Source organism: Mercenaria mercenaria, chromosome 16, assembly GCF_021730395.1.
Source record: "Mercenaria mercenaria strain notata chromosome 16, MADL_Memer_1, whole genome shotgun sequence".
Lineage (NCBI taxonomy): Eukaryota > Metazoa > Mollusca > Bivalvia > Venerida > Veneridae > Mercenaria > Mercenaria mercenaria.
In genome coordinates this window covers 60,531,505-60,545,376 of record NC_069376.1, presented here as the reverse complement: position 1 = coordinate 60,545,376, position 13,872 = coordinate 60,531,505, and the positions used below count along the sequence as shown (strand labels likewise).

General features: G+C 36.3%; 1 protein-coding gene across 1 annotated transcript in view; it reads right to left on the bottom strand.

Moving 5' to 3' along the window:
• Positions 1–11,689: 11,689 nt before the first annotated feature.
• The window catches only part of LOC123540260 (FAS-associated factor 2-like), a 29,732-nt gene continuing 27,549 nt past the window's right edge, over positions 11,690–13,872 (bottom strand). Inside the window, exon 12 of the mRNA XM_045325124.2 lies at positions 11,690–13,655. Coding sequence (XP_045181059.2) covers positions 13,476–13,655 — 180 coding nt within the window. The 3' untranslated portion in view covers positions 11,690–13,475. The remainder of the gene's footprint in view (positions 13,656–13,872) is intronic.

Below are 13,872 nucleotides of genomic sequence, written 5' to 3'. Positions count from 1 at the left end.
TTTCAAGAAATACCGTTTTGAAGAAGTTTAAATAGAAGACATTTGTGCCAAACTCTGTCGAAAGCTTTCGAAATGTCATAGATTGGTTATCGTCAAAAGATTTACATATTTGTTTATATATATCAATAAGTTAGTATATTGTAGAATGTCCTGGTAGAAATCCCGACTGGTTTTTATATATGAACTGATTAATTATATAAATATTTAAATGCCCTATTTTATTTGCTACACAAGGCATAAACTAGGCATGGGCACATGTTTATTTTCTAACCTTACCTTTAGCAGATTAATTATGTCAAATGAAATGCAAGCTTTGTAATATCTACCTATCAGCATTATAACCATAATGATAGGTGCCGTTAGTTCAATGTTTTATTAAATGCTGAAAATAATGACAGCTGAAAGAATTATTCACTACAAGGGCCATGATACATTAATTTGTAACTAAAATGTGTGTTTAGACCTACTCATTGCTTTCAAGTTCTTTGTTGTATTTCAAACTAGTTTGTTAGGAGGGCAAAGACTTTTGCAAAATTCGTACCTGTACAAAATATTGGAACACGCCTGTACACAGGGTACTTCCAGCAGCAAGCTAGCTTTTCAGCTGTGTTAAATAGGTGTCTGCAATGGATTGCTGTCTAGAAATCAAATCAGAAAGAGTATTTAGGTAGAAACTCCACTCAAAACTCCAAGAAGAGGGTCACGAAGACCCTGGATTGCTCACCTAAGTAATATGAGCTACACGTTTCAAATGTCAAACTGATGCTAAAATATTAAGAAAGGTCAGTGGGTAACATTCATGGTCACTGAAAGTCAGTTTTAAGATCGGTGTGCAAAACTGTATTTGTCATCCAAATTTCAAGGCTATATCTTAAACAAGAGGGCCAAGATGGCCCTAGGTCGCTCACCTAAGAAACACTCCATAACAGTGTAAAACATGTTTGACCTAGTGATTTCATGGAAACAAATATTCTGACCAATATTCATTAAGATTGGACCAAAAAATTGGTCTCTTGCGATAAAACAAGCATTTTCTTAGATATGACCTAGTTTTTGACCCGAGATGACCCATGTTCAAACTCGACCTAGATTTTATCAAGGCAATCATTCTGACCAAAATTCATGAAGATCAACTGAAAAATACAGCCTCTATCACATACAGAAGTTTTTTCTTTGATTTGACCAAGTGACCTAGTTTTTGACCTCAGATGACCCATATTCAAATTCGACCTAGATTTCATTAAGGCAATCAACCTGACCAAATTTCATAAATATCAACTGAAAAAACAGTCTCTATCGCATACACAAGATTTTTCTTTAATTTGACCTAGTGACCTAGTTTTTGACCTCAGATAACCCATATTCAAAACCGACCTAGTTTTCGTCAAGGCAATCACTCTGACCAAATTTCATGAAGATCAATTGAAAAATACATCCTCTATTGCATACACAATGTTTTTCTTCGATTTGACCTAGTGACTTAGTTTTTGAACCCAGATGACCCATTTTCGAAATCAGCCTAGATTTTATCAAGGTAATCATTCTGGCTAAATTTCATGAAGATCAGTTGAAAAATACAGCCTCTATTGCATACACAAGGTTTTTCTTTGATTTGACCTAGAGACCTAGTTTTTGACCCCAGATGACCCATTTTCGAACTTGGTCTAAATTTCATCAAGGCAATCATTCTGACCAAAATTCATGAAGATCAATTGAAAAATACAGCCTCTATCGCATACACAAGGTTTTTACGTGATATGACCTAGTGACCTAGTTTTTTACCCGAGATGACCCATTTTCGAACTCGGCCTAGATTTCATCAAGGTAATCATTCTGACCAAAATTCATGAAGATCAATTGAAAAATACCGCCTCTATCGCATACACAAGGTTTTTCTTAGATTTGACCTAGTGACCTAGTTTTTGACCCGAGATGACCCATTTTCGAACTCGGCCTAGATTTCATCAAGGCAATCATTCTGACTAAAATTCATGAAGATCAATTGAAAAATACAGCCTCTATCGCATACACAAGGTTTTTCTTTGATTTGACCTAGTGACCTAGTTTTTGACCCGAGATGACCCATTTTCGAACTCGGCCTAGATTTCATCAAGGTTATCATTCTGACCAATATTCATGAAGAAGAATTGAAAAATACAGCCTCTCACGCATACACAAGGTTTTTCTTTGATTTGACCTAGTGACCTAGTTTTTGACCCGAGATGACCCATTTTCGAACTCGGCTTAGATTTCATCAAGGTTATCATTCTGACCAATATTCATGAAGATTAATTGAAAAATACCACTTCTATCGCATACACAAGGTTTTTCTTTGATTTGACCTAGTGACCTAGTTTTTGACCCGAGATGACCCATTTTCGAACTCGGCCTAGATTTCATCAAAGTTATCATTCTGACCAATATTCATGAAGATTAAATGAAAAATACAGCCTCTATCGCATACACAAGGTTTTTCTTTGATTTGACCTAGTGACCTAGTTTTTGACCCGAGATGACCCATTTTCGAACTCGGCTTAGATTTCATCAAGGTTATAATTCTGACCAGTATTCATGCAGATTAATTGAAAAATACCACTTCTATCGCATACACAAGGTTTTTCTTTGATTTGACCTAGTGACCTAGTTTTTGACCCGAGATGACCCATTTTCGAACTCGGCCTAGATTTCATCAAAGTTATCATTCTGATCAATATTCATGAAGATTAAATGAAAAATACAGCCTCTATCGCATACACAAGATTTTTCTTTGATTTGACCTAGTTTTTGACCCGAGATGACCCATTTTCGAACTCGGCCTAGATTTCATCAAGGTTATCATTCTGACCAATATTCATGAAGATTAATTGAAAAATACAGCCTCTATCGCATACACAAGCTAAATGTTGACAGACGACAGACGACGGACGCCGGACATCGAGCGATCTGAAAAACTCACCTGAGCATTGCTCAGGTGAGCTAACAAGAGTGCAAGAATGTCATAATATATGCCCGTCGCAGCAAATTAGCAAATAGCAGCTGTGTTTGCAAATGGAATCTTAACTTTGTGGTTGTTTAGTAATTATTGTAATTCTTTTGTGTTTCTATGTCCACAAAAAAACTCCTTACCAAGTAGAGATACCTTAAAATACACCTAAAATTTGAAAGTAACATCTATGTTGTACCACAGAAAAGTGATCTTGGTTTTTTCCTACGGTCAATTATAAAAAAGTTACAGTATAGATTATTTATAGTAACAACTAAGGGAAGTTAATCTTAAAAAAAAAAATCCAAAAAAAAAATGTAATTCCACACAAAAATCCTTACCCTGTAGAGATAGGTCAAAATACACCTCAACATTGGATATAATATGCATGTTGTACTACAGAAAAGTGGTCTCGATTTTTCCCTACGACTAGTAATGAAAAAGTTGCAATATAAGCTATTTATAGTAACAACAAAGGGAAGTTATTCTAAAGAAGGGACCTGCGCATGACACTTCGTCTCATGATGGTGTACAATTGTGCCAAGTTACATTAAAATCCCTCCATGCATGAAGAAGAAATGCTTCGGACAAAGTCATTCTTGTATCTGACCTTTGGCCTCTAAGTGTGACCTTGACCTTAGACCTAGGGACCTGGTTCTTGCGCATGACACTCCGTCTCATGATGGTGAACTATTGTGCCAAGATACATCAAAATCCCTCCATGCATGAAGAAGATATGCTCCGGACAAAGTCATTCTTGAATTTGACCTTTGACCTCAAAGTGTGACCTTGACCTTAGACCTAGGGACCTGGCTCTTGAGAATGACACTTCGTCTCATGATGGTGAACAACTGTGCCAAGTTTCATCAAAATCCCTCCATGGATGAAGAAGACATGCTCCGGACAAAGTCTGTGGACGCCGCCCGCCAGGGGCGTTCCCATAATACGTCCCGTTTTTCAAACGGGCGTATAAAAACAAGTAAGTAGGTCAGTAGGCCAAGGTCACAGTCAAGTTACCCCTAATTACTTGGGGTCATCAGTTAATTATAATTAAACAGTCTAGGAAATATGATCAGATAATTTTTGAAGTATTTTTTTCCTATATAACCCATATACAAGTGACCCATGTGGCGGGGCCTCTTTTCACCCCAGGGGCATAATTTGAAGAATCTTGTTAGAGAACCACTAGGCAATGCTACATACCAAATATATAAGGCCTAGGCCTTGAACTTTCAGACAAGAAGATTTTTTAAAGTTTTTTCCTATACAAGTCTATGTAAAACTTGGGACACCCTGGGTGGGGCCTCTTTTCACCTCAGGGGCATAGTTTGAATAATCTTGGTAGAGGACCACTAGGCAATGCAACATATCACATATCAAAAGCCTAGGCCTTGCAGTTTCAGACAAGATTTTTAAAATTTTTCCCTATATAAGTCTATGTAGTATAAGTCTTTTCACCACAGGGGCTTAATTTGAGCAATCCTATTAGAGAACCACTAGGCAATGCTACATACCAAATATCAAAGGCCTAGGCCATGAACTTTCATACCTGAAAGCCAATGGGGACACTTGTGGGTTTCCTATCACTGAACCCAGAAAAGGGGAAAAAACTGACATATTCAAACGTCTCACAAATGACATATCATTTGCAAAGGATCAAGTGTGTAAAGCAACACCACAGTCAGATTACATGTGTTGCTAATCGGGCACGAGTTTGATGTGATTTTTATATTTTCTGTTTTAACTCTGTGCTCTCTACGAATTACTTAAAATCTTTTTAACTGACAAATGTGGTAAGAAGTATTTAAAAGTAGACTGCAACTGGTATAGGCACCAGATGTCTAATAGACTGCAAATGGTATAGGCACCAGATGTCTAATAGACTGCAACTGGTATAGGCACTAGAAGTCTAACAGACTGCAACTGGTATAGGCACTAGATGTCTAACAGACTGCAACTGGTATAGGCACCAGATGTCAATTAACAAGGTCGCCTATGTGGAAGGATTTTAATCATTCATAGAATATCTCTGCATTAATATAATTGTCAAATATAGGACACTTGGTTGCATGATAAAGATATACTATATTGTATATATCAAGTGGATCTACTCTCTGGTCAAAAAGTTAGTAAATTACAGATTAAAGTTGACAACTGTAGCAATACAGTCTCAGATGATTAAGAAAGCTATTGGCTCTGGAATAACTATTCATACCTTCCCAAAAGGAAAAAGAAGCAAAGTTAAAGCGAGTTATCAATTTATTAATGTACGTAGTAACAGTAAAAATCTACTCTCAAAACCAGCTACCCTTTGTAACTGGTAACTGTGTCTATCGATCCTTACTTGTATTCTTACAATAAAATCAAAATAAAACTGGTACATTTATGCTATAATTAATTCAATGTAATGTGAATGACAAACAGTTTAAAAAGTAACTCTTCCATTCACAATCATTCACATCTAACTAGCTGTTCTTCATCATAACACTTAAGGTAATTGTGCATGTTTGGTCAATTAGAAGTGATGGCATAAACATCATTTATATGGAAAACCTATATTTTTGTTTATGTTGGTTTTAACCTCGCACCGACACAATTATAGGTCATATGGACGATTTACCACCTCTGATGGTGGAGGAAGACCCCAGGTGCCCCTCTGTGCATTATTTCATCAAGAGCGGGCACCTTGGTAGAACCACCAACCTTCCGTAAGCCAAAGATGGCTTCCTCACATGAAGAATTCAATGCCCAAAGAGAGGCTTGAACCCACATCGATGAGGGACAAGTGATTTGAAGTCAGAAACCTTAACGTAAAACCTAGAATAATGCCCGGTAGCCATTATACTGGTAACATAAATGTTGCCTAGAATCTATCAAATCCATTTTAAAAAAGTCAGCACTACTGTCTTTCTTCAGATTGATTTTGAATATAGCCAGGTTTTGGTGTAAAATAATTCGATATTATAAGCAGCAATATAAGGACTCCTACTGATGATTGATGAATTATGAAAACTTAAGCATGCGGACCTATGCATTTTATCTTGCCATATGATTGTAAATAGGAGATCTACAAATACGAAAAATTACATTAATATTTACAATGTGAAACTTCTGTATGCAAAAATGTCATCAAAAGTATGAGCCTATTGTAAAAATCAATCAAAGGACCCATGGGGTCAGGACCCCTCCTCTGCTCCACGCTACCTCCAACAGCTCCTCTACCCCTGCAAACTGTGAGCCAATATCTTTTAGCACTTTAAAACTAACTAAACATAGATAGAGGTCATAGACCATGTTTAATTACAATTTCAGTGTGTTTTAAAAATACACTTTTTACCACCAATGCTCTTTATATAACAAGACAGAAAACTCTGAAATTGACACCATCTTGTGCTTTACACCCATTCTGTATTGCACATGCCTCAGGTACTGAAATAAATACTATTGTTTCATAGTAAACAAGCAAATTCGATGAATTGGTATCCCCTGCGGCCGAAAGGGTTTGTGGTGAGGAATGGCAAAAAATATATATAGTCAAAATCAATTTAACAGAAAATGAATGTTTTTTCGGGGGGGGGGGGGGGGGGGGGGGGGGGGGGGGGGACGCGCGTGAGGGTACAAAACTTCACACATTATGGAAAATTAAAAATTTAAAAAAAAAATGGGGTGGGTTGGGAGGGATCCTTAACCGGGGTGGTGGGCATGACTGGGTGGAGGAGTGAGGTGGGGGAATGGTACAACTTTGCATGTTGATAAATATTCATGGAAGGTTTAAAAATTAAAAGAAAGTAATTAAAAAAAATATTATTTTTTTTTTGGGGGGGGGGGGGGGGGGGGTTGGTTGGTTGGGTTTAACTGGATGGCTTCCTCACATGAAGAATTCAACGCCCTGAGTGAGGCTCGAACCCACATCGAAGAGGGGCAAGTGATTTGAAGTCAACAACCTTAACCACTCGGCCATGGAGGTCCCTATGGGGGAGGGGGAGGGGGTGTGACTAAGGCAAGGTGGTGACCAGGTGTGGGTACACAACTTCACATTTTTATAATATATGTTCATGGAAAAAAATAAAAGAAGTTTTATGAAATTCTACCAATTGGTTGGTTTGTTACGTACAAATCTGTGGATTTTAAACAATTAAAGGGCAATAACTCTAAGGAAAATTGACCAATTAAAAAAAAAAAACAAGAGTGCCAGAATGTCGCAATATACGTCCATCACAGAAAATTTCTTTACACTAGCACCTGTATTTGCAAATGGAATTTTAATTTTGTGGTAGTAATTATTGTAATTCTTTTGTTTTTCAAATCCACATAAAAACTCCTTACCAGGTAGAGATACCTTAAATCCTTAAATTACACCTAAAATTTGAAAGTAGCATCTATGTTGTACCACAGAAAAGTGGTCTTGGTTTTTCCCTACGGTCAATTATAAAAAAGTTACAATATAAGTTATGTATAGTAACAACTAAGGGAAGTTAATCTTTAAAAAAAAAAAAAAAAAAAAAAAAAAAAAATCCGCCCCAAAAAATTGTAAGTCCACAAAAAAATCCTTCCCAGGTAGAGATAGGTCAAAATACACCTCAGAATTGGATGTAACATGCATGTTGTACTACAGAAAAGTGGTCACGATTTTTCCCTACGACTAGTAATGAAAAAGTTACAATACCAGCTTTTTATAGTAACAACAAAGGGAAGTAATTCTTAATATGGGACCTGCGCATGACACTTCGTCTCATGATGGTGTACAATTGTGCCAAGTTACATCAAAATCCCTCCATGCATGAAGAAGAAATGCTTCGGACAAAGTCATTCTTGTATCTGACTTTAGCCTCTTAAGTGTGACCTTGACCTTAGACCTAGGGACCTGGTTCTTGTGAAAGACACTCCATCTCGTGGTGGTGAACAATTGTGCCAAGTTATATCACAAGAGCTGTCAAAGGAGACAGCGCGCTCGACTATTTCGATGCTGGATAGTGAAACTGGGCACATCTGAGGAAACTAGAGCTGTCACTGGAGTGTTTCATGACTCCAATTGTGGATGAAGATATTGCACAATAGCCTGAGTCTATGTCAAAAATATCAACTTAAAGTAATAAGAGAGGTAAAGATAAAATGTATCAAAACACTATGTATGTATATCCTAAGCAAAAAGGGGCATAATTCATTAAATATTGGTGCCAGAGTTATGCAGCTTGTGTCATATAGGGTGGGTGATGATGTTGAACAACTATTTTAAGTTTGAATCAAATCCGTTCAGTAATAACAGAGACAGAGTGAAAGTGCATCAAAACTTTAACCTAAAATTCTAAGTAAAAAGGGGGAATAATTAATGAAAAATTGGTGCCAGAGTTATGCACCTTGCATCATATGGTGTGGGTGATGATGTTGAACAACTATTTTAAGTTTGAATCAAATCCATTCAGTAATAACAGAGATAGAGTTAAAGTGCATAAAACTTTAACCTGAAATTCTAAGTAAAAAGGGGAATAATTCATGAAAAATTGTGCCAGAGTTATGAATCTTGTGTCATATGATGTGGGTGATGATGCTGAACAACTATTTTAAGTTTGAATCAAATCCATTTGGTAATGACAGAGGTAGAGTTAAAGTGCACCAAAACTTTAACCTGAAATTCTAAGTAAAAAGGGGGAATAATTCATGAAAAAATTGTGCCAGAGTTATGCACCTTGTGTCATATGATGTGGGTGATGATGTTGAACAACTATTTTAAGTTTGAATCAAATCCATTCAGTAATAACAGAGATAGAGTGAAAGTGCATCAAAACTTTAACCTGAAAATCTAAGTGAAAAGGGGGGATAATTCATGAAATATTGGTGCCAAAGTTATGACCCTTATGTCAGATGATGTGAATGATGATGAGGAATAAGTATTTCAAGTTTGAATCAAATCCATCAAGTAATTACAGAGATAAGTTGAAAAAAGAGAAAGTGCACCAAAACTTTAACCAAGGTGGGGACGCGGAAAGACGCAGACGCCGACGCCGGGGCGAGTAGATTAGCTCTCCTTATACTTCGTATAGTCGAGCTAAAAATCCCTCCATGCATGAAGAAGAAATGCTCCGGACAAAGTTTTCATTCTTGTATCCTTTGACCTGTAAGTGTGACCTTGACATTAGACCTAGGGACCTGGTTCTTGCGCATGACACTCCGTCTCACGATGGTGAACAATTGTGCCAAGTTACATCAAAATCTCTCCATGCACGAAGAAGATATGCTCCGGACAAAGTCATTCTTTAATTTGACCTTTGATCTCTAAGTGCGACCTTGACCTTAGACCTAGGGACCTGGTTCTTGCACATGGCACTCCGTCTCATGATGATGAACAACTGTGCCAAGTTTCATCAAAATCCCTCCATGCATGAAGAAGATATGCTCCGGACAAAGTCATTCTTGAATTTGACCTTTGACCTCAAAGTGTGACCTTGACCTTAGACCTAGGGACCTGGTTCTTGTGCAAGACACCCCGTCTCATGATGGTGAACAACTGTGCCAAATTTCATCAAAATCCCTCCATGCATGAAGAAGATATGCTCCGGACAAAGTCTGTGGACGCCGCCTGCCCGCCCGCCAGGGGCGTTCCCATAATACGTCCCTTTTTTCAAACGGGCATATAACAAGAGCACCGCCTTGCGGGTGCTGACGCTCATCTGATTTTTTTTGTGTAATAGAAATATTGTCCTACCCATGATTTTCTAAGTCTAAAAAGGGCCATCATTCTTGCAAAAAGCAGGATAGAGTTATGTTTCTTGATGTACAGTGTCCACTTATGATGGTGAAAAACTGTTGCAAGTTTTAAAGCAATAGCTTTGATAGTTTATGAGAAAAGTTGACTTAAACATAATACTCAACCAAGAAAATGATTTTCTAAGTCCAAAAGGGGCAATAATTATTGCAAAAATCAGGATGGAGTTACGCTGCTTGCTGTACAGGGTCAGCTTATGATGGTGAACAAGTGTTGCAAGTTTCAAAGCAATAGCTTTGATAGTTTAAGAGAAAAAGTTGACCTAAACATAAAACTTAACCAAGAAATCTGATATTTTCTAAGTCCAAAAGGGGCCATAAATCTTGCAAAAGCAGGATGGAGTTATGTTTCTTGCTGTACAGGTCAACTTATGATGGTGAACAAGTGTTGCAAGTTTTAAAGCAAAAGCTTTGATAGTTTAGGATAAAAGCTGACCTAAACATAAAACTTAACCAAGAAAACTGATTTTCTAAGTCCAAAAGGGGCAATAAATCTTGCAAAAAGCAAGATGGAGTTATGTTTCTTGCTGTACAGGGTCAGCTTATGATGGTGAACAAGTATTCCAAGTTTCAAAGCAATAGCTTTGACAGTTTGGGAGAAAAGTTGACCTAAACATAAAACTTAACCAAGAAATCTGATATTTTCTAAGTACAAAAGGGGCCATAAATCTTGCAAAAAGCAAGATGGAGTTATGTTTCTTGCTATACAGGGTCAGCTTATGATGGTGAACAAGTATTCCAAGTTTCAAAGCAATAGCTTTGATAGTTTAGGAGAAAAGCTGACCTAAACATAAAACTTAACCAGGCAACGCCGACGCAGACGCCGACGCCGACACCGACGCCGACGCCGACAACCGCTCAAGTGATGACAATAACTCATCATTTTTTTTCAAAAAATCAGATGAGCTAAAAATGATGGGCATCATCGAAGTATGTTGGTTCATATTTATTTCAAGTTTCATGAAATTCTACCAGTTTGTTACTGCGAAATGGCTGCAGACATGGATTTTTCATTAAATCAAGGGCAATAACTCTAAGGGAAATTGACTAATCCAAAAAGAAACTTGACAGGCATCATCGCAATATTTTGGTTCATGTTTATTTCACGTTTTATGAAATTCTACCTGTTAGTTACTTAGAAATGGCTGCGGACGGACGCACGCACAGACGGACGCCATTTCAATACCCTTCTCCCAATTTAATCGGCGGGGGATAACAATCCTTGTGTAGTAATTATCCTGTTCAATTAAGCTGAAAGCGTATCAGTTTAGTTTCTGGCTCTGCCAGCCTACGGTATAAAGCAGGTATCCCCCTCAAAGTGTTTCATAGAAGAAAAACTGAATGAAATATGGAAGTTATCAACTTCTCATTGAAACCTAAATGTCAGTTGTCGGGACCGATGTCATTTGACAAAATGGTTACAGACCTGTCGATTGATACCGAGAATTTGATCAGTTGTGCTGATTTTAATGTTGAATCAACTATTGTTTCCAAGTAACAATTTCAGAGTTTCTGGTCTTGCAATATGAAGAGAATTGATGGTAAAAAGTGCAGTTTTAAAACATGCTGAAACTGTAATAAAACACTGTCTATGTGATCCTGTTAAAATGTTAAAAGAAATTGACTGAACGCTGACAGGGGTAGAAGTGGTTTTCCTGACCCAAAGTGTCCGTGAATGAGTTCAACTAAATGAACAAAGTCCAAAACCCTATATTTTACTGGTTAAATTTCCTTATACAATAATGTTTAAAAAAAAATATTGTTTGATAAAATTCTACATTGTAGAAAAGTATCAGTTTAAAATGTGCAGAACTACCTTAAGAATTTTTGATATTTATTTGATAGTTTCTAGGTTATCATCTGATATCTTGGGCTGACTAATCAAAAATATACAATAATCTATTGTACCAACACTAAGTAGACTGCATAGATTTTGTTTATGAAAAGAAAAAAAAAAGTCCCTGACAAATGAAATATCTGTCACAAAACAAGGATTAAATTGGTTTTGCAGCATTTTAAAATTCTCTTAACTTTAAAGAAAGAATGTTTTCAAGACTATATTTTACCTATTTGTTTCTTAAGATTTCATATTTTGACACTGATATCAAGCTTAATGTCAATAATGTGATATGATCATTTGATATATAAATCTTTTGAAAAATATACATTCAAGTACTTCATTATTGTGTACACAAAGATTTCTAGCAAAAGAACTGCTTTAAGGAATGATCTAAAAATTTCTATTTCACAATTTAAAATCTACCCTCAAATCTGACTAGTATTCAAGGATCCGCCTAAGGGGCGGGATGGGGGAGGGGGGGAGGGGAAGGTGATTTGGATGTTAATAGTCAACACTGGCAGCTTGAACTTTGCTCTATTTGCACACAAGACTTTGTTGCCGTGTTTGTGAATCAATGTATCTAATTTGAACTTGGATCATATATCATCATTTAAACCCATGCTATCAAATGAGATAACACGATTCTAAAACAAATTAATGTTGACTACCGATTTCATCTGTTGTCACTTTTGAACCAATAACACCCATTTTATAAACGTGAACACAGAAGGTGCTTATGTTATGCAATAGTGACAGTTTGCTTGGATACATAATTAAATTAGACAACCATTTATCACAGTGTAGTATCTGTTTTAAACCTGTTAAAAGCAGCAATCAATAAGGAGATCACTGTAGTGTTTCATCTATGGTCAAAATATTAAGTTCAATTAACAAGATGCTTAAAAGTTATAATTGGTAAATATATTGAGCACTAACGGTAATGTAATAATGAAGCCGAATGCTGCAGTTGCCTGCCATTCCATTATTTTGCAATTTCTGTTAATTTTAAGAAAATGTCTAACATTTACAGCATGGTTACACTTACAGTTTGTAAGATCTCTCTCTCATCCCTAAAATTCTCCATAAATGAATGTATAGAGGTCATTTCTTCCTAAATTTTGTAACTTTACTGATCCTTGTTATTAAATTACATAACTGGTATAAATGCTGAAAAACAAAACGTATGATAAATCAAATAAAAAATAGTTTGACTGTAACAAGAGTGTGTACACAGACTGCGGTGTCTTAAGAAAAAACAACAATAGCCTAATGGTCAATAACAATGGCCTATTCAAAAACTACCTTCTTTACATTCATCTACCCTTGACTGGAAACCATATGGAAGTCCCATTTATTTCCTCTTGAAAGAAAGAGAATTTGGAACTGAAGGACGAGCCGCAGCAAACTGGACATTGCAAATGAAACATATTTGTGAATGATATGGAAATGAAATCAGCTGGTGATATTATAAATGCCCATTTGAAAGTACTGTGTTGTCTTAACAAATGTAGTGAGTAAAAAAACTTTCAGTAATATTACAAAATCTATTATACCATGATGTAACTTATCAAAATAAATATGTATGCATACGTTTAACTGGTTAAACTATGTTCTTTATACAGACTTATAATTGCACCAAATCCAGTATGAATCTATGTCCCTGGCAGACTCTATGCCAAACTATCAAACCTTTCAGTAAACATTTATTACACTTAATCAATATCCTTGAGCTCATGCACATAAGAACTTGACTAAACTTGATGCAAAAATTGCACATTTCAGCTCCATTGTTTCCTGTATCATTCATTTGACACTGGTACTTCAAAAGCATTCCGCTTTTTCAATTATGATCCATGATTCTCTATTTATCACAGAATTATACAAGCTTATTTATGCTTCATTATCCTGCACAAACAACATTTCATTCTTCCCTAGTCCTGCTTCCTCAAATGTTATAGGATCTGGGCAAGCGTCAGTTGGTTCACAAGGTAACGTCTTTCTCGGAAAGTTTGTAACTATGTGAAAATCGTCCGGACAATCAACATGGCAGAATGTGAAGTAATACAGGTACTGAAAATTAAAATTAATTACAAATACTTCACAAGGATGACAAACATACACAGGCAACTGATGGCTATGAAATCATTATGATCAAATACATATTTTTTAATTGCCATTAATTTACAACTGAACTTTTTCTATTTCATATCTGTCGTTGCATTCCAATGCAAATTTTTGCAGACTCAATCTTAACACCAAATGTGTATCACCTATAAGTTTAAACATG